This window comes from Aspergillus fumigatus, chromosome 5 (genome assembly GCF_000002655.1).
Source record: "Aspergillus fumigatus Af293 chromosome 5, whole genome shotgun sequence".
Classification (NCBI taxonomy): domain Eukaryota; kingdom Fungi; phylum Ascomycota; class Eurotiomycetes; order Eurotiales; family Aspergillaceae; genus Aspergillus; species Aspergillus fumigatus.
Genome location: NC_007198.1, coordinates 3,649,084 through 3,668,376, shown reverse-complemented (window position 1 = coordinate 3,668,376; position 19,293 = coordinate 3,649,084). Strand labels below are relative to the sequence as shown.

At 50.7% G+C, this 19,293-nt stretch overlaps 7 protein-coding genes across 7 annotated transcripts; 4 read left to right on the top strand and 3 right to left on the bottom strand.

The window, feature by feature from the left end:
* Window positions 1-106: 106 nt before the first annotated feature.
* On the bottom strand, window positions 107-1,732 carry eng8 (glycoside hydrolase family 16 protein; the record flags this gene model as incomplete). The annotated part of the gene is made up of 1 exon (XM_748161.2): window positions 107-1,732. The coding sequence occupies exon 1, from the start codon at window positions 1,475-1,477 to the stop codon at window positions 107-109; it is 1,371 nt and encodes a 456-aa protein (XP_753254.1). The 5' UTR covers window positions 1,478-1,732.
* An 883-nt stretch (window positions 1,733-2,615) lies between these two features.
* Window positions 2,616-5,158, top strand: AFUA_5G14020 (uncharacterized protein). Its single transcript, XM_748162.2, has 2 exons — window positions 2,616-3,728; window positions 3,782-5,158. Exons 1-2 carry the CDS (start codon window positions 2,978-2,980, stop codon window positions 4,537-4,539), a joined length of 1,509 nt encoding a protein of 502 aa, XP_753255.1. The 5' UTR covers window positions 2,616-2,977; the 3' UTR covers window positions 4,540-5,158.
* Window positions 5,159-5,170: 12 nt separating this feature from the next.
* Window positions 5,171-7,060, bottom strand: AFUA_5G14010 (zinc finger HIT domain-containing protein). Its single transcript, XM_748163.2, has 3 exons — window positions 6,734-7,060; window positions 6,203-6,670; window positions 5,171-6,146 (listed from the first exon to the last, which is right to left on the bottom strand). The coding sequence occupies exons 1-3, from the start codon at window positions 6,781-6,783 to the stop codon at window positions 5,426-5,428; spliced, it is 1,239 nt and encodes a 412-aa protein (XP_753256.1). The 5' UTR covers window positions 6,784-7,060; the 3' UTR covers window positions 5,171-5,425.
* A 107-nt stretch (window positions 7,061-7,167) lies between these two features.
* AFUA_5G14000 (oxidoreductase, short chain dehydrogenase/reductase family) lies at window positions 7,168-8,542 on the top strand. The gene is made up of 4 exons (XM_748164.2): window positions 7,168-7,362; window positions 7,409-7,704; window positions 7,763-8,060; window positions 8,117-8,542. The coding sequence occupies exons 1-4, from the start codon at window positions 7,315-7,317 to the stop codon at window positions 8,204-8,206; spliced, it is 732 nt and encodes a 243-aa protein (XP_753257.1). The 5' UTR covers window positions 7,168-7,314; the 3' UTR covers window positions 8,207-8,542.
* Window positions 8,543-9,122: 580 nt separating this feature from the next.
* On the top strand, window positions 9,123-10,073 carry AFUA_5G13995 (glycoside hydrolase family 16 protein; the record flags this gene model as incomplete). Its single annotated transcript, XM_001481469.1, is given in 6 exon segments — window positions 9,123-9,323; window positions 9,328-9,556; window positions 9,613-9,644; window positions 9,703-9,878; window positions 9,929-9,981; window positions 10,030-10,073. Coding segments are annotated over 6 exon segments (735 nt in total).
* Window positions 10,074-10,195: 122 nt separating this feature from the next.
* Window positions 10,196-11,629, top strand: AFUA_5G13990 (putative endo-1,3(4)-beta-glucanase; the record flags this gene model as incomplete). The annotated part of the gene is made up of 1 exon (XM_001481468.1): window positions 10,196-11,629. One exon carries the CDS (start codon window positions 10,196-10,198, stop codon window positions 11,627-11,629), a length of 1,434 nt encoding a protein of 477 aa, XP_001481518.1.
* Window positions 11,630-12,209: 580 nt separating this feature from the next.
* On the bottom strand, window positions 12,210-18,249 carry AFUA_5G13970 (WD40 repeat domain-containing protein; the record flags this gene model as incomplete). The annotated part of the gene is made up of 5 exons (XM_748166.3): window positions 16,851-18,249; window positions 16,672-16,795; window positions 16,260-16,568; window positions 15,418-16,202; window positions 12,210-15,358 (listed from the first exon to the last, which is right to left on the bottom strand). Exons 1-5 carry the CDS (start codon window positions 17,263-17,265, stop codon window positions 12,210-12,212), a joined length of 4,782 nt encoding a protein of 1,593 aa, XP_753259.2. The 5' UTR covers window positions 17,266-18,249.
* Between the last annotated feature and the right edge of the window lie 1,044 nt (window positions 18,250-19,293).

The window sequence follows — 19,293 nt, the reverse complement described above, 5'->3', positions numbered from 1 at the left end:
GTAGTCACTACGTGCGTAAATCTATATAGAGAGCCGCAAGTCTCAAAGCTCAGGAGACATTAGGAATGTTACATAAGAATTAAGACTATCGTAATGGACGAAGTCATCACGGGCCGCGACCATCATCTAGGAAGCATGGTCTCAAGCATTTCCTGGCCGCGTCCCTCCTTTGGATGTACTCAACTTCCCCTGCCGATGTCTCATGGTCTAATTCAGATCCTAACTCCGGGGACCGCGCAAATGGCCTATGTTTGTGGCTCGGAAAGGGTACAGTGTCGCTCGGTATGCCGTTAACCTCTGTTGATGTGTTGTAGGCCACCTCGATCCACTCAATTCCTATGTAGGCGCTTTGTCCCACGGGCATTTCGCCTGTCCACTCCCCCCCGTTACTCCACAGATTGATTGCCATCATACTCGGTTGATCAGGAACATGGTAGGTGTTGGAGGCTTTGATCTCGCCGTCGGCGTACCAATTGGTGATATTGTGCAGCCAGTCGACTCGGTGCGTGGTAGGGTTCGTCCATGGCTGGGAAAGTTTACCGATTGAGGCCGCCCCTGGAATCATGGCATCCGTTATGGGGTCGTAGTCAGGCTGATTAGCATAGCGAACAATATTGGTTGGATCTGAAGTCAGGATCTCGATGTCGGACTCGCAGGTCGATGAACGATAGGTGAAGATACCCGTACATGCACCTATGGGTACCACTGATTGACTTGTAGGGTTTCCTTTAAGCACTGGCCGGCCATACAGCATTGGCTCTCTGTTCACAGAGCCGACTGTCATAACGCGCATCCGGACTCGTAGGGAGCAGTGGAAGATGTTGCGAAGGTGATATTCGAGTTCGGCTGTCGCCGTGTGGTTAGGGAACCGCGTCGTGCGCAGTACAAGGTGAGTTGATTCGGCATCATTTGTATATAGGGTGTGGCTCGCGAAAAATATGTTTTCTGGTGAATTAATGATAGGGAGAGGCCCATATTTGTTGCTTTTTCGGTGCCACTCTTGGGGTTTCCAGTCCCTTGCGAACGCAGTGTGTGAGAAGGGGAGAGTACCCAGGTCAAGCCCTTCGCCGACTGCTTTCATCCCGTTGTAATCGTTCTCGCCATCGTCAGCGTTGTCTTCACCGTTAAGGTTCTCTTCATTGTCGCCGTTTTCTTCAATGCCGACTTTCCCTTCCTCGTTATCGCCCTCATCCTTGTCAGTTCTATCGGCTCTGGACCGTGTATAGCTTCTCCTCTTGATGCGGACTTTGCTGCCATTGCTATCATAACGAGGCAAAGGGATCTTTCGGAAATCCCAGAAGGCGTAGTTTTCGAAGTATACGGTTTCCGATCCGGACACAACATAGCAGTCACACTGGCGCTTGTAGAAGTCAATGGCGAGTCTAGGAGATGTGGTACCACTGTTACTTGGAGCAGGATAAGAGAGGACTGTTGTGGTGAAGAGCGAGGGTAGGAGAGACAAAAGGTACAACTTCATTCTCAAACAAGTGTAGGTCGACGTGAGAATAATAGGTAATGAAAGTCATAAAGCTCTTTTAAATCGACAGTGACGAAGGAGTGTACATGTCTCGCGACCCGATCCTTGACAATTGGCGAGGAAGCGTCTTGTAGTATACATCAAGAAGAGGCAGGCACGTCTCTTGCTGTTTCGAACAACTCTCCTCCCCAATCCCGGAATTGACGAGAGCCATACCAACGATCAAAGTCTATCTATTGGAGTTCCCTTCACAACTGTGCGTCTGTGTTGCTTTGAATTGAGGACTTGGGTAAAGTGGCCCACTTTGTATGGGAAAATGTGGCCCCTAGGAACCATTTTCGGACCGGGGAACGTTTGCACACACAGTTGCAGCCCAGACGAGGTCGGTGAATCTATGAGGGTATAGGTTTATCTATTGCATGTATTCATTGCATGTGTCACAGCTGTGTCATTATTAGCATCAATGTTTAGCATGGCGCTTGATTTGGAGCATCTCCAGTGTAAACAAATAGCAATATCGTGGGGCTGTCAACTGGTCAGTACCGCCAACTGGTCAATCTGCGAACGTTTAGGATCGTAACATATATGATCTAATGTGATTCAACTTGACTCATGAGCAATATTTTTGAAAAGCAAACGAGTTGCCACTCTCGATTGCGGCATACTCCGTATACTCAGCCATTGTTGAGTCGACCTGAATGTGGGCATTGGCTGTTCCTGTTCCTTGTACTCCATAGGCACCCTTCCTTTGTTCTTGGATTGACGTGTATTGTTTGTATCAGTAATACCAAAACTATCCCTCGAACGAGGCACAGAGACGCCAAGCAGATATTTATGTTGTCCAATTGGTGGCCGTCCACCTCTAAGGCGGCAGCCGTACATCAGTTATCATTGGCTTCTGGGCAGTCAGCTGGACGGAAGTGATGGGCCAAGGCTTTGGGCTGTCCTGAAACGGTATTGTCATAAAGACAGAAATTACCAACAGTTTCAATTTTATCGCTCCTCCTGGGTCGATCTTTGGATACATGTGGGTTATGAAACTGGATAAACGATTCTTGACATTTAAGCTAGAGAAATGTATAGAATAGAATTATCCGCGAGAAAATATCAATTGTCAGCAGGTAAAATCCGACTGTCAGAAATGGCGAGTCTTGATGGTCACTGTCCGGCGATCCGGTGTTGGCGAGGAGTTGCCGTACGTGCTTGTGCCACGCAACAAGCGACCGAAGAAAATGAAAGGAGGGGGCGTCAGCCGGAACAAGAAAGGGAGTCGTCCATCTTCCTCTCTCAGACCTTCATCCATCCATCACATCATCATCCATCATCACCTACGACTTAACCATCATTACCATCATCGAAATATCATCAAAATGGATATCCATTGCATATGAATCGATCTGTACGTATGATTATTGACACAGATTTCCAACCTACGCCATATTTCTACAGTCATCCATTGTTATCCTCCTTCCGACCGTCATCATCATCCTCACTATCACCATGACTGCCACGCTTGAACGAAGTCTTTCCCGTACATCGAGCATGTCAATACCCATATCCAGTCCTCTACTTTCAGTCAGACATGATGTGACTCCTCCTATTCTATCTGAACCCTCTTTGTCACAAATCCACGACCGTTTGAACCTCCTAGATTCACGAGTCCTTGAGCTACGCTCAACAGTTCTCACCAAAGATGGCTATGTTGATCGACGTAACCGCGAAGACGAACATATTCGCCGAGAATTCGAAGCCAACCGCTCGATATCAAATCGAATTGATCTGAACGTGGTTGCATTGAGGACGGATGTCGACCAACTCAAGTCAGGCGTGTTCCAACTTAAATCTAGCATTGGGCAGGCCGGTAACGAGACGGTCTTTTTGCGCAGCGATGTCGACCGTCTCCAGAAAAATGTCGATCAGGTACAGGCCGACTTGGAACAGCTTCAGACTGATGTCTGTGGATGCCGTATTGAAATCAGCAAGCTGCATGCTGCTATCAGTCAACTACGTACTGATCTGATTACTCTTCAACATGAGACATCGCGTCACCTGAACGCGGTGTTCAATCGGTTCACTCTAATTGAGGCTCGCATGAAGCACTCGGAACGAGTTCGATTCAACTCCCTTGCTCACACCACGCATGCCCCTATCACACCTGTTCCGGTTATTGAAGAGGATGGATCCCTTCAGTGGCCCGAATACTTCCCTCGTACAGTCTGGAGATTCTGGTGCTTGAAGAAGCGCAGTAGGAGTGAGTGAAATTGTACTCAAGATGAGTCTTATGGTACCTAACGCAACCCGCAGTTAACCGACTTGTACAACTCGCCGAATTCTATCAGCTGGGAGGTTTTGAGTACTGGGGCCGCATGCACCAATCAGACTTATATGGCAGCGACAGCGATTCTAGTGAATCCAGTGAATACCCATCAAATCTGACGCGTGCGGAGGCTGTTCGTCAGTATCCGGAATCCGCACACCAAGCTCTCGCCGCAACTTTGGGTCTGGTCTACTACAAGATTCGGAATGAAGTGGGTGAAGGGCCGAACACTCATATCCCCCGTCCCCCGAAGCGGGAGCGCCAACAGGAGGATCTGGCTTCCGTCTCCTCTGGTTCCAAGCAGAAGCCGGTAAAGATGCCACGCCGACCCAACAACGTCTCCCCCACCACTCTGCACAGGCTCATCACTGGGCCCTCACTGGAGTCGAAGTCGCTGATCTCGGAAGAATCCGACAAGCTTGGCTGGAATGTCCACTCCGACGTGTCTGACGACGCCATGAGCAAGCTTCGAGGTATCGTGTCTGAGGAAGTCGGTACCCTTCTTCGTGCACTAGAACAAGGTCGTCTCAAACTCAAACCAAGCCGATCCGAGCGATTAAATATGTCACCTACGGAATCTAAGGGAGGTTCATTCCAAGGCAAGGTCCCAGAATCAGCCCAGGAAGATGAGGTTCGAACAGTGGCGAACACCGTCGCGACCGAACTTGTGTCACCATCATCCACAAGGAATGAGGAACATGATCTCCCAGACACAGCATCCGATGCTACAACTCCATTGACTTGATGGCGCTGCCTGAACGGATTTCCGCTCTCGGCAGTCCAGGTGACTTAATACATCGTCGATCACACGGCTTCATACTTCGTACAAACCTGATTGTCTGCAAGTCTATCTTGTGTGTGTGTGACCGTACGGCATTCCTCAATTGGGATTATGCTGAACGCGGCAATTACGCGCCACAGCTTGACTCTCCTGGCATTATCCATCGAAGAGAAGCAATCCATTTCAATCCTGGCTGACAACCTCTACAACTGAACTGAGGTCACAGGAGCTCTACGTGAACAGCCACCGTGAGCTATATTACGTATATATCATTTCTGTCACCTTATTATCGACGGCAAGTCGAGCAGGACTTAGCAGGACTACTTAGTCCAGCCGCTGCTGCACAGACCTACCAAGCATTGGCAAGGCGTCCTGGAACGGTTATATTTTGCAAGGATACCCATTTGTTTGTTATATTTGACATCTATTCATTCTCGGACCGGTGTATATACCACTTAGATACCTCGAGGTTATTGGGCGCACTGGATATTTCTGCGTTAATGGATATTGGCAAACTTTGATTAACCATGATGCTTTAGTCTCGATGCCGAGCGGATCGAGACACATTCGCGTATTCATATCCTGTCCTCGCCCTATCCGGAGTAGCGGTCTCTGTCGGTGCCGTGAGTTGAGTAATTCGGCAGTCGGCCATGATTCTACCAGTATACCATTGCACCAAAGCAACTAGTCGGCCCTCGTAAACCACAGGTGGAAGGAGAGTGCCCCTGGCACTTCTGACCAGTTCGCGAAATGTAGCTGACAGTATGCATTATATCAGGGACGTATATACAAAATGTGTCCATCCAAATCGAAGCTCTTCGAGCAACATAAAGCAAAGTGTGAGTCCTAATCATTGTGCTGCCGCATCAGCTGTGACCGGTTCCCATAGATCCTGCTTCAGCACTTCAAGTACTTTCTTTTCGTCAATATTCCCGATATCCAAATCGCCAGCATCGACTTGGTCTTGAGAAGCGTCTTGCACCATGGCTTCGCTCAGATCCGTTTCCGGCCGTTCAGTCCGTAGATAATCCTCCTCCAAAAGGAACATTGGGCTTTCTTTTTCGGCACGTAATGCCTCTGGCGGCTGGGGAAGAGCGTATATTGTGGGGAATTCCAGAACCGAACGGTCTCGCAGAGCAGAGGTAAAAGTCATGGTGGGGGCTAAAGGAATGAGGACTGGCTGTTTGGTAGCAGTTCGCGGATGATGAAGATAGAAGCTAATGCCACGGTGGGGTATTATTTCGTGTTTGCTTTCGAATGAGCCGGACGGTTGGTCTGGTGTTGGCTCCGTGGTTGACTGACCAGTTGGTGCTGCCGACGGAGGTCCAACGGTTTCTGACTGTGTTTGCTGTTCACTGGACGTGGGCTCCAACTCCTGCTCTCGATCTCCCGTACTTTCAGATGTTTGCCCATCCTTCTTTGCTTTTGGAACGATTTCACCTGCTCTCTCCTTAGGCTGTGGGTAGATGCGGTCGTAGGCTTCTGCCAGAGTGCACGATTCCAAGCAGTTCCTTGTCACCTTCTTGCCATTCGCAGTAATCCATTCAACCGTCCAACTCAAACATTTATGTCTGGAGACAGTTAGCATACCGACACCGCTCTCACCACCCAGAAAGAAAAGTCATACTTAGGATTCCACTTTGACGCATTCGCCTTATTCCTACTCATCCCCCTCGGCGCCCTGATAACCCTCACCCCGGCAGCCTGCGCCCCGCGCAAAAACCCAGCTTCACCCTTCACATAGCCCCCCTGCTCAGGCCTTTTCCTCTTGCTCCCCGCCTCGGCATCCGGTCCATCCTGCCCAAGTTCATGCTCCAGACCCAACACCGCCGGATCAGCAGCCGTAGTCCCATCCAACGGAATCCCTCTAACCTCCGCTTCTCGCTCCGCGCGCTCAAGGCTGCGCTCGATCTTCGTGATGAAGTTGAAGTCCCGGTCGAAGGCGGATTCCGTGGCGAGCTCGCTGCGCTTCAGGTAGGCGGCCGGATCGCGGACGCCGGAACACTGGGACCAGAGCTTATGGCGGCGGGAGCAGGGGAGAGAGCAGGTTCTGGTTGAGCAGCGGGGACAGCGGTATTTGGGTGGGTTGATGTGGCTGTGAGGATGGTAGTTTAGTTAGTAGTTTGTGATGCAATGAGACAGGATATTGTTGACATACCAGATTGTACATAGATCGGATAGTAGGGTGTCGCCGCTGGAATTGGACATGTTGATGTAGAAGCTAAGGATAACTGACAGTAAGGATAGATGATAGAACTAATGATATCGTCCTAATAGGAGTAGATGTTGAGGGCAGACTGCGCAGACAACCCATGAGGAAAAAGTTTCGGGGGAATCAAAGGAGCTTATCGATAACAGATTGCCTGGGTGCCTCAGGCATACTGCGTCCGAGCTTGGACAATGAATCACTACGAATTACCCCATACATCTAATGTAAAACCACTTCCTTCCGAAATATGGCTAAAGTACTTTAGCGTTGTAATTGAGATCCCCTTATAAATCTCTTAGATGATGGAGCGGAGTCATCACGGGCACATTATTTGGGGTCGCAATGCAAACAGTAGCGAAAATGATATCATCGCGATTACTGATCAATCATGTATTTCTAAGCACGGCATCAACAATACCCGAAGGTAATCACGACATCCCAAGCATAGGAGATATAATGGAGGGGAAATCATCGTTCTTTCTGAATTGACGAAAGAAAGTGACGATTTAACAATTGACAACTTAAACAATATGGCTACCAAAGCATTGGCTGTCATCGCCGGAGTCGGCCCTGGCACAGTAAGTCCATTACCTGACTGCAAGGCACATTTGCTAACATGAACAGGGCGCTTCCATTGCCAGACGCTTCGCCAAAGCATACTCGGTGGTGGTACTTAGCCGGAACCCGGCCAACTTCGAACCTCTTGTGCAAGAGATCAACTCTAGCGGTGGACAGGCCCTAGGAATCAGTGCGGACGTGACAGACCCGACAAGCGTCAAGTCTGCGTTCGAGAAGATCGCCCAGCAGTACGCTGGTGTCCCTCTCGCGGCAGCCGTGTTCAACCCTGCCGGTGGATTCACGCGCAAACCCTTCCTGGAGCTTACAGAGGAAGAATTCTCCCAGGGGTTCGAGAACCAAGGGTGAGTTTTTTTTGTTTCCAACGACAATTGTATGCATCCAACGGCTGAATCGAAACAGAAAAGGAGCTTTCAACTTCGCCAAAAGCGCTTTGCCTCTCCTGCTTCAGGCGCAGGGCTTGCAGCATCCACCAACACTAATCTTCACGGGAGCTACAGCCAGCGTCAAAGGGTCTGCTAATTTCGCAGCCTTTGCAACGGGCAAATTTGCTCTACGAGCGTTGGCTCAATCACTGGCGCGAGAATTCGGGCCGAAGGGTGTCCACGTTTCTCACGTCATCATCGATGGGGTCATAGATATTCCCAGAACGAAGGCTTGGACATTCGAGCATGAAGACGCTAAACTTGACCCAGACGCTGTAAGATGCTTTTTCCTCGTTTGGAATTGATGGCAATGGACTGATAGGTATTATAGATTGCCGAGTCTTACTGGCATCTGCACACCCAGCCGCGCACGACATTTGGATTCGAGCTAGACCTTCGCCCATATGTGGAGAAATGGTAATGCAAGGGTCGAACGAGTAACTAATATTGCTTTCTTTCCGTTGCTAAGTTGGAGCGCAGTAGTATCCGTGACTTCTAAGTCACGGATAAAGCTGAAACCTTCGGGCCGATCTCATTAAAGGGTCCTGGAGACGGCGATCGTCACTCGGAAGGATATTCTGTTTCAGTTGTTGCTTCAAGCTTTCGTATGAATGTGAGAGCCTGGATATTACCCACGAATATCCTGGTCTTTATGCAGCCCTATTCATCTCATTATCAAATGCCAGTTTAAGGTTCTTTGAATAGCATCTGTATACAGAGTATTAACTACTATTATGCAGTTCATTATGCAGCCGTGTAGCTCTATTCATATCAGTTCTTTTCATAGCCTGGAGTGCTGAGCTGATTCGGGCCGATACTCTTTCATTACTTGAGTGAGCAGGTGTAACTTGGCACAGCTGCATGTAGTTAATTATGGAAATAGTGGCCATAGGTAATACAAACAGATAACAGTAAAAGAATTTTTGGCCAGTTTTGTCCATTCAGTCCGCTGTAGAAGGGTGGAATCACCTGCAACTTGTTGATTAGTTAATAACTTATTATTAACTAGTTAATTCAAAACAAAAAAAGTAGAAGGGAGGCAGATAAGATATATATGAAGGTAAGTTACTCCGTACTATAAGGAGCTTAGTTAACCTTCAGAGTGGAGCCCTATCTAGCTTCACCTCAGACACATTTCCCTGAACCCTTGGAAGAGATGGTGTCACCTGTAGTCACCTAGAATCGGACTCCTAACTCAGAGGCATAAATAGGAGCTAGATAGTCGTCTGTTTGGAAGAATTAGACTTTCATTGATCTTCCATTGGTTATAGAAGTTGCTGGTGATTCGTAAATCGATACAGTTTCATCGATTTCAACAATAGTTCAAGCGCGCAAAAATGAAGCTCTCAGCCCTTCTGAGTCTTCTCCCTCTAGCCTCTGCGGCAACCACGTTGATCCCCTCCACGTGCTTCGACTCACACTGTTCTCTGGAACAGTACTTCGCCTACCTCTACCCCTGGGGCTCAGATCATAATGGCTCCGCGCGCATGGTCGGCAACTCGACAAACCACGAGTATGTTTCCGTCAACTCAGGCACAACTGACTCTGGTTGCCAAACGAGTTAGCAGCCAGCCGCCTACCAAGTCGCACAGGAAGATCAACTACCTGTCTGGTGCGGTTCACTCAGCAAGGACCTTCACCGTCAAAGCTGGATCAGGCCTCGACATTGAAGCCGAGTTCCAGGCTCCAACTGCTAGAGGTACCTGGCCTGCGTTCTGGCTCAATGGAGCACATTCATGGCCTCCTGAGATCGATATTGCTGAGTGGAAGGGTTTGCTACACCTCGAGACACGAAATGCTCGGACTCGGTATGGCTGACAGCAGCAGGAACGGGGGATATCAGCTTCAATACCTTCAATGTGAGAGTTGCACTTGAAGCCGTGGTATCAGATGTGTGCTGATCAGTCGCCTCTACAGACCTCGTCTGAAGTCAAAGCCTTGGATGTCAAATACCCCTCTCCCCGCGATTTTCAAAAGATCAAGGCTGAGATTCGTGATGTCAATGGCAAGGACGTCTCCGTAAACGTCTACCTCGATGGCAAGTTGATCACGACCCAGTATGGGAGAGGTTATATTGGCAAGCCAATGCATTTGTAAGTTCGTAACGATGCATGAGATATTGTCCAGCTCTGACTGCGGCCAGAATCATCAATCTACAGATGGAGGGATCGTCTGGCTCATCTGGTCCAAAAACTGGTTAGTGTTCTTTTGTGACTTAGTGATGACGATCAACTAACCGAGCAGATACCTACTACCGCATTCGCAATCTATCAGTCGTGGAGATTTAGTTGATGGTAGATAGTAACCTCGAATGATATATTTCGATGTTACCGTGTTAGTGTGTTGGAGTATTTATGTACTAGCGGAGATAGTGGAAATAAGAGTAACTTTATGCTGGAGAAACAACTCCATGACTAAGCACAACATCACCCAATATCCTTCTGATCTTCTCTTCTCCACACTCCCGTCACTTGCTATCCCCAAGTTCGAAACACCAATTGGAGCCAAAACCGCCATTGCTCTACCATCCAAGATGGTACTCAACGACACGTCACCGCAGTCCGAGTCCGGAACCTCCAGCGCGTCATCTCAAAATGGCTCCGAATCATACAGCAGCGGCTACATCCCAATACCCGGGTATCCCCTCGTGCTCAAGACCGAATGCCTTTCCCGCCCCGACCTATTCACGCTGTACTTCGGCTTCTTCGGCCAGAGCAACTGGCTGCACAAGAACAGCGCACACGTCCGCGACCGCATAGAATCGTGCAAAGTCATGATCAACCGGCTCCCCACGCAGGAAGAGCTCGACGCCTTCGTCTACCACGGCAGCAAATACATCTACCACCAGCGCCTCGGCGCGCCCTACTCCGGCGCCATTGGCACGGCGTACCTGTACTGGCGCGTGCGCAACTCAGGCGTCGTCGCGCACCTTGCCCCCGGCTTGAAACCGGGACAGAAGCCGTCGCCGGCGCAGGTGCTTGCGGCTGTGAAGCTGTACTCGACGATTGAGCCGGCGAATTTCAGACAGTTGATGGTTTGGGGATCGTTTAGGTGGCTCTTCTGGGTGGCGGCGGGTTCGGTGGTGACGGGTGTGTGGGGGATGTTCCATGATCTGAAGGAGACAATGGGTGATCCAAGGCTAAAGCAGTTCTTTGCGGAGATGCGCGACAAGGATCCAGAGGAGGTGCGCAAGCGGAAGATCCAGAGGGTTGTGGAGAGAAATAAAGCGGCCAAGGAGGCGGCGGAGCGGCGGGCGCAGGGCTTGCCGCCTGTAGAGGTTGGGATGGATCAGGGTGCCAGTGCGGGAGGGGGTTACGCTGAAAGCCAAGAGTATGGCCAGGGTGCTGGGCCGTATGGGTCTTTGGATTCTTACTCTTCTTCCTCTGCACGGGAGTCTGCTCCGTCGGCGTCGTGGGATAAGCCTGCTAATCTGGGGCGCTTGTACGGTGATAGGTCCTCGACAGAGGCGATGCGTGGTGTTACTTCTGTCGATCAGAACAAGGGTACGGACTTCTTCGAGAGCGATGATGCGAGTCCCGTTGCGGCGGAGTATCGATTAGGCGGGGACTCGCAAGGAAGTGCCTGGGATCGCATCAGACAGCAGGCCGGACAGGATAGCAGGCTAGGGTCGGCGTGGACTCGGTCCGTCAATGAGAGGCAACAGCGCGAACAGGATAGTGGCCCAGGCTCAGCATGGAGCGGGGTCTCTTCAACACCAGACAGTGAGAGGCGACAGCGCGAACAGGCCCAGGCCGAATTTGACCGCCTGCTAGAGGCCGAGAGAAACATGGCCGCCGGTGACTCCGAGGGGAGAGAGAAGAAGGGATGGGGAAGATGGAATTGACCTCCCGCAACGCATGACGAGCTTAACATGTACCATAATATTCCACATCAGCAGAGTTACATTAACTACTCTTTTCCTTCTATGCCCCGGCCTTTCCTCGTCTAGCCGTGAATCACGCTGACTTCAAGTTTATGAGGTCGGTCGGCTCACATCTGGATTGATACAGATCGATCTACGTTTCAAGGGGATACAGCAATTCGCTTGAATAAGACAGTAGGATATTAACTTTTCCTTTGCCCTTGTGGGTGAGCACAGTCTCAGAAATCGGAAAGTCTTTAGAGCACGTCATGAACCAGACAGGGAAACATGAATCTCTCAAAGTAACCCGCGTGACCATGAAATTATCGGGCGGAAATAGAGGCAAGGGTATAACAATTCAATCATCACTGGAGATAAAGAGAACAGGCTCGGTCATCGCAGATTGGAGATATTGGGGGCGGAGTTTAACGAACGGGCATAATCGAAAAGGTCATCAGTCATGAGAAGTATAGGTCCAATGAGATATAAAGCAAATCATGGTATATAGGAGTCAGCAGTCAAAACATGACGCAAAATATGACAAGTCAAAGAAGTGACTGTGTTACATCCGGCCGTCCGACATTTGTACACTTTCATAGGGGACCCCCGTCTCACGGGAAGATGTCCAATTGTCTAGTCCGCGGCTGTTGCTGCGCATGCGCGTTAGATTCCGAATCTTGTTCGTGAAGCTCTCGTTGACGCTCTTGCCTCGTCGATGGTCAAATGATGTGCGCCTGCGCTCGATGCTAGGCCGCGTTTCCGTAGTGATTGCCGGAGCTGCTGTCATCGCTCGAGGGAGCAATTTGCCCAGGTTCTCGTTGTCAATAGCAATGTCTATAGTTCCGGAAGATGTGCGTGGAGAGACAGGTCCAAGGGGAGCAGGAGGCGGAGGAGGCGGTGGAGTGTTCAGATGCTGCAGCTCTGGCAGGATTGGAGGATTCTCGGCCTCCTTCAGGCTCACGGAATCTTCGATCGTCTCCTCGATGCTGACGGTGACTGGAGAAGAGCCGTAAGGATACCCCCCGGAGCCTCCCAGCTCTCGAGAACTTTCTCGCCGGTGACCGATGTTCCGGCTCCTGCTGGTCGATCTGCTTCGCGGGAGACGGGGGTTGAACCTCGGATGGGTTGGCAGGTCGACGGGCATGGGACCAGGGTGATGCTCCGGAACTGGAACAGACATTGAACGGCCGATTCTCTCGCCTTCGCCTTGGTACCTGGCATCACTCAGGGTTATGACGTTGTCTGGGACACTAGATCCAGGGGAGACGGTCTCTTCATAACCATTGGGGTATTTTGGGTGACGCATGGCTTTAGGAGTCGCCGGCAGACCAAGAGGGCCTCCTGACCTCGACGAATTCGAATCGGAACTGCTAGGATAGTCTGGCGAGGCCTTGCTGGTCGACACTCTTCTTCTCGCCGGCGTACGCTGGTTGGCAGAGCTTCTGGAAAACGGTGGGCTATCGAGGGGGCTTCGGCTGTACTGCAGCTCTCCAGGAAACGGTATATTTGGGGCTGAAGGGTTGCGCGCAAGGGAAAGCCGCCGGGCCTCCAGTTCGGCAGCTGCGAGCTCCTTTCGTCTCTGTTCTGATAGTGCGGTAGATGACAAGGCTGCAGCGCTTGCATTTCGAGCTTGCATCTGCACTTTTTCTGTTTCACGGGCTCTCTCTTGTAAGGATGCATCGGTCTGAGAATTATCGCTCGTCATTAACCTGTTCGTCGGCTGTTCGGTGGTCGTGTTTAGGTTCGTATCCTGCTCTTGACGATTGCGAGATGGTGCTCGCGAGTGTCTGCTCTCAGGAGACGCGTCCCTTCTCGGCCCGCCCTTGTCAGGACGCCGGCTGCTACTGCGTTGGTGACCCCGCAATCTTTCTCGATCACTAGTAACCAGCCTCAAGGCATCCTCAGCTTGAGATACGGGTAATGGGGCAGACGGTGATCTTTCCCCGGAGCTTTGTCTATCAGTGCTGCGCCCCCGAATAGCAGGGTCATTCTTCTCTGCGGCAGTTCGGCTAGCACCGTGCCGACTGGCAGAACGATGCCGACGACGCTCCGATGAGTGTCGAGAGCGTGGCTTCCTCACTCTGCTACTATTGCGTGATTTGCTGGCAGGATGTTTGGTTCCTGTGCCCTTGCTGTATCGAGCTATCTCCTCTGGGGACATGGGAACAGGAGAAGACGGTGACCGCTTAGCTGGCTGGATGTATCTTCTCTCGTTTCTCCCTCGAGTGGTTTCCTGGGACGTATTCCTCGAAGTGATCTTTCGTGCTGAGCTTTGGCTGACTGAATCATCCGTGTTTCGCCTTCCCCGACTGAGTTTTTGTGAGCGGTAATTCGCCTCAGCGAGACTGCTGATGTACTGGTCGATGCTCCGCCCACTGACACTGGGGCTTTTCGCCGAATTGTAACTGTTTAGCGTCGAGGCTGGGCTCCGAATATTGCTCATAGTACTGCTAGGTGGACCTAGCAAATCACTTTCTGAAGCACCGGGCTCGAACAGGTGAAGCTGGAGAACACCCGGCTTTCGATCTCTGGATCCATTCCGACTGTCGGAGCGTTCTTTGAGGGCCTCGAAAACGCCAGGGCTTGGGGAAGGAAGACCCTTAATGGTTGCAAACTTATCCGAGTTTGCCTGGACGGCAGTTTGCGGACTCGGCTTAAATGTATCTTTTTCAGGGTTGTACCGTGCAGAAGGCAGCAAAGACGACAGGACTTCCTCATCCTGACTTTGGCTTCCTTCATGCAGCCGGCTGGTGCTTTCCACCGACGAGGCATATTCCACGGAATTATTCAAGCCACTTGACAAGAAAGCGGGTGGATGAACATCAACGGGGGTTTCTCCAATGGACGGCAAGCGGCTCCGGTTGAACGCAGGCGTGCCTGTCCTTGCGTTCATCGCATTGTTGAGGCTTTGAATGTTATTCGCTCTGTAGGACCCGAGTCCTCCTGGGGATATAGCAGACCCCCCTACAGCCGACTCAGCGATAGGTGTAATCCCCGGGGCGTTTGTTGGTGTTCTATCGTCTGATTTCAGACCCGGGAATCGGAACTTGCCGGGCTGAGAATCAAATGACGTGATCAGCTTGAGGGCTGGTGTTTTCGCGTTCGATCTGGTGCTAGGTGGCACCTTTGGCTGTGAATTCGGAGTCGGCCGAAGGAAATTCGAAGATTGTTGCTGCAAAGGCTGTGGCTCAGGAGACGTCATCGGCGATCGGCCTGAAAGGATTTCGGCAAAAGACGCAGCTTGCTGCGCAGCGGGAGAAGTCCAGGGATCAGATGGCTCTACACCGGTACACATGAAGCATCGAATTGCCAGCTGCTGCTGAGCATGGGAAACAACGTGTTCACCCCATCGACGGACCAGATATGACTGGCGCTGCCAATCCGTGGGCGTCAGGAGACAAGTCATCAGAATCGCTTCCATGTAGCAGTTCTGAGAGACATAGACTTCAATAGCTTCGTTTTTATCACCCAGACCCAGCAATACGGTAGCCGACGTATGTATGTCGCCGATCTCTAGTAGCTTTTGGGCAAATGCTTGGCCGACCTTGTTCGCTTGCGACTCGCCATTCATCTGGCTCATGGCCAATAGCATCCAATCGGTCATTGTCGCCGGTCCAGAGTTGATCATGGCCGCGGTTGCGTCAGAGTCGGACTGGCCGAGCCATTGCGCCAACAGGATGGCACTTTGACTGCCGGGTGGGTGACGAAGGACTGCTCATAAGGTTAATTAAGATGTTAACAGAGCAAAGCTGTGAAGATGCTCAACTCACACTCGTCTCTAATCAGGTCTTGAATATCCCCATCCCATCCAAACACGACACTCAGCATCTGTCGCCGAAGGTCGTTTGGCGTGAGATGTGTCTCATCTATGGGGCGATGGTTTCTATACGGTACGTCGTTGAGACGCGCACGCGTGAATGGGAACAGATCAATACGCTGATCTGTTGGACTGAATTGTACCTCATTTCGTAGTCGGGATCCCGCACGGGAGCTTTTCACCGACGACATGGAGACCGAGGAGGCGTACGTGTATGAGGCCCCAGACTGCTGCGGAGTCTCTCTTCCACTTGCTGAAGCTAGCGAGAACGATGTAGCCGTCTGTCCCGATCTACTTGGTGCTGAAAATGGCACCATCCTGTATTTCCCTGAAGATGCTTTCGAGCTGACGGAGTTGGCGTGACTCCGCGATGATACTGGACTGCTCATCTCTGCACGCTGCTGCCGTACGGCGTCTACTCCGCTTTGGTCAAAAGGTGGCCGGCTGTCGTAAATGCGCGCTGATTCTCTAAGATCTGGCGGATCCTGCAAGGCTCGTGAGTCTACAGATCCTCCCCTGGGTTCTTCTGGAGTTGCAGTAAGGGCCCCAGCAGGAATGTGTTGCACGTTAGCAACCATACTCGGGTTATCTAAATCGTACTGTTGCACTGTGTAGTTGGGCCCGAGAGTGAAAAGAGTAGCAGTTGGGCCATAATTAGCAAAGCCACGAGGGTTTTCTATCGTCGGGATCGGCTCATAAGTGACGTGTTTCGTTCTGACATCCCATGACCAAGTCTCCCTGAAAGGTCGTTGCGGGTTAGGCTTCAATCTTGTCATCGGAATGGATTAGACTTACCCATCGAGGTATTGCACGATTCGGCCGTTCTTTGACCACGCCATCCACTTAGGCTCAGCCGAAGAAGAATCGGATCGCTTGAGAACTCTGATAACTCGCGGAGCTTCTTTGCCCGGAGGCTTTGAAATACTCCAAACTCTCAGATCTCCATTGAAGGATAGAGTAGCGAGCATATCGGACTTTTGCTTTGATGACGACGCATGCCATGCTAACGAGACGATTGGTGATGGGCCCCGTGAGGTTGACATGGTATGTAGGATGGTAAATGTGGGATGGAGAGTGGCGATCAGAATAGAACCATTCTGATAACTGATATAAGTGTTAGTTGAACTGTCAATCGACAACAATGTACATTCCCATGACCCCGTCGTCCTTTCCATCCTCCTTATTCCAATGAAGATTATTTACGTACCCGATGGCATATGTTCGGCAGTCAGAGGCCGGTGCCAAAGCCGTAATGGGGTCAAAGATGGTCCTTGTCGAGACATGCTCTGAAGTAGAAGGCTCGAAGAGAATGACATCGCCCTTTCCATTTCCTTCCAGCTCATCAGTATGCATACTCGTGTGTTATGAGGGCAAGGTCCTCCTTACCAAACGCTACATTGCCATTACGCATCCAGGCAGCTACTCGTAAGTGATCGAATGCCGCAAACCGAGCGAGCTCTGCTCCGGTAAACAGGTCCCACACGATAGTCGTCTGTCCCGTGTCATAACTGGCGACTAATCTTCCTGAACCTCGCTCGCTGACATTGTCCACAGATATGAACGAGATATCGGACTTGTGATGGTCGAACCGTCTCTCGAGTGCGAGGGTGTCATGATGGAGGCAATTGATTACCGAGCCTTGAGCAAAGAGGAATAATGAAGCTGTCGACGCACATGGTTCGAAGGTGGTTTCCGGTGCCTGTGACTGAGGTGTCGGCGGCGCAATGGGAGGTGCCATTGGTTTTATTGTTGTACTTTTTGTATCAGGAAGGGGATTTCTGTTCCATGTCAATTCAACCATTCTTGGGATCTTGCGGTTGAGTTGCCGGCGTGCGAGCAGAGTTGAGATGCCGTCTCTTTCTTCTCTGTCTCGCTGTTGACTCTAATTCGTACGGCGATCACCAGAATTGAGCTCGCTTATCCGAGTTTGATGTTCTATCGCAGATTTCCGGAAGTGTTGGCGCAAGTGGAGTGACAGACTAGGTATTGTTCGACAGTGACGACCCTCAACAGCATTCCCACAGCTTCGGTGTTGCTCACATAGAGATAATCTACGACGGTTTGATTATAGCAACAAGAGTAGTATCAGCTAATCACAGCTTTGTCGTAGCTTCGATGACGATATACACTCCGCTGAATTAGTGCAAAGCTTCGGTCTCGGGACGTGGATTCAGAGGAAGAAACAGAAAGAGAACCGACAAGACGGTCCGGCCCACTGTAGGAGTAGGGTAAGAGGGGGAACGGAAAGATGGAAAAAGCTATAACGAGGATAATATGGTCAAGTCTGAAAATAGACGAATAGTGCGATTATGCAAGGCCAGCAACCGCAGGGTATCGCAGATGCAGGCGACTGACAAGGAATAGTATGCATTAGGCGGGCTACCACGTTATATGGAGAGGGGAAGTACATAAGAGAAGAGTCGGGAGGGAATTGAAAACCCAGGAAAATCCAGGAAAAGGGGTCAGAGGAGTCCACAATGGAGGCTGCCTTCTGCCATGGCGCGACTGAGCGACGATTGAAAGGGTGTGATTTGACATTCCTTACGACTCGACCCCATCGATAGTCAGTTAAACCATGGGGAAAGATACAAAACGTTTGGAAGGCGGCACTAAGTAACTTAGTCGATGATCGAACTCACCAGCCACCAAGCAATGGCAGCTTGCGCCAAGGGGGTGTGATCGCGCTTGGTCTGCATCGGGAGGAGGAGACAGTGACTCCATGACTTCATTAGCGGACGAGCATAAATGAGAGAAAGAGAGCGTATCCAGTGACATGTGAATTGCATCTGATACCTCTCCAGCGCTAAAGCAGTACATCACACTAGCGATATAACTGACAGCCATCCAGCGGTACAGCCACAGCACACAGGACACGAGACTACAGAGGGCGGACAGACATCCAGGCAGCCGAATGAGTTTGGAGAGGAGAGGAATCAGCGCTACCGGATAGACTAAAGTAGTGGAAGGAATTGAAAGACGATCAAACTCCAAGCGGACATGGTCGGACGGAAGAAATGTGCGAGATGTTGCAGCTCCTAGCGGTAGTGAGACCTGGACATAGCACGATCATAGGATGCTTTGCAGCCGGGAAAGTTTGGAGCTAACATGGAAATTAAACAGAAATAGCCAATCTTTGTAACTCGCAGACAGAAGATATTCCACCAGCATGGATCGTTTTCTAATATTGCCATTATCGCTCTCCACAGGATGATAATTATTGTTGTGAATTTCCAATGAGAAGGAGGTCAAAGAGCACGCCTACAAGAGAAGTAACCTAAGCCAGTGACCCAACAGCCCTGTGGAAGACTTCTGCCATTTCAAGGCGGGGTTAGGACGAATTGTCCGTATTGTCAGATGTTCACACTCATTCTTCTTCTGGACGGCCCTAAAGATGATGCTGCCAGGGACCCCCAGAACGAATGCTGATTGGCTGGCAGCAATGCAGAAGGCGTTTCTTCACGCTGCACGTCTCATCACCCGAATCAGCCAATCACAGCCCATAGCAGCCCCGTCGTCCCCGTTCTGTGGTGAACTGGGCGCGTATTTGAACAGGTTCAAGGAAGATAACTGGATGCTTCAAATTGTTAAAGGATTATCTCTCAATTCGTAGCTACCTCAGGTGCTCAAAGCAAAAATCTAGGAAAGTAACAGAAGTCGGCATGATCGCGGGGACTGATTCATTCCGTGCAGTGGGCCGAAGTCTCCATCTATGGTGCGCTTAGCTAGAGAGGCAGAACAAGCAGCAACAGCATTTCCAAATCGTAGATACTAGGCAAACCTGGAACTTCAGAGTTCGCCAGGTATACCTAAACTGGCCATTTCCTACGAC

Excerpts from the sequence above, each read along its gene's own strand:
- AFUA_5G14020 (XM_748162.2), top strand. The coding sequence starts at position 2,978 with ATGACTGCCACGCTTGAACGAAGTCTTTCCCGTACATCGAGCATGTCA. Across the intron at positions 3,729-3,781 it reads CTTGAAGAAGCGCAGTAGGA|TTAACCGACTTGTACAACTC; the intron begins GTGAGTGAAATT and ends CGCAACCCGCAG.
- AFUA_5G14010 (XM_748163.2), bottom strand. The coding sequence starts at position 6,783 with ATGTCCAATTCCAGCGGCGACACCCTACTATCCGATCTATGTACAATC. Across the intron at positions 6,671-6,733 it reads TCCGATCTATGTACAATCTG|CCACATCAACCCACCCAAAT; the intron begins GTATGTCAACAA and ends CCATCCTCACAG. Across the intron at positions 6,147-6,202 it reads GCGTCAAAGTGGAATCCTAA|ACATAAATGTTTGAGTTGGA; the intron begins GTATGACTTTTC and ends AACTGTCTCCAG.
- AFUA_5G14000 (XM_748164.2), top strand. The coding sequence starts at position 7,315 with ATGGCTACCAAAGCATTGGCTGTCATCGCCGGAGTCGGCCCTGGCACA. Across the intron at positions 7,705-7,762 it reads CAGGGGTTCGAGAACCAAGG|AAAAGGAGCTTTCAACTTCG; the intron begins GTGAGTTTTTTT and ends GAATCGAAACAG. Across the intron at positions 8,061-8,116 it reads CTAAACTTGACCCAGACGCT|ATTGCCGAGTCTTACTGGCA; the intron begins GTAAGATGCTTT and ends TAGGTATTATAG.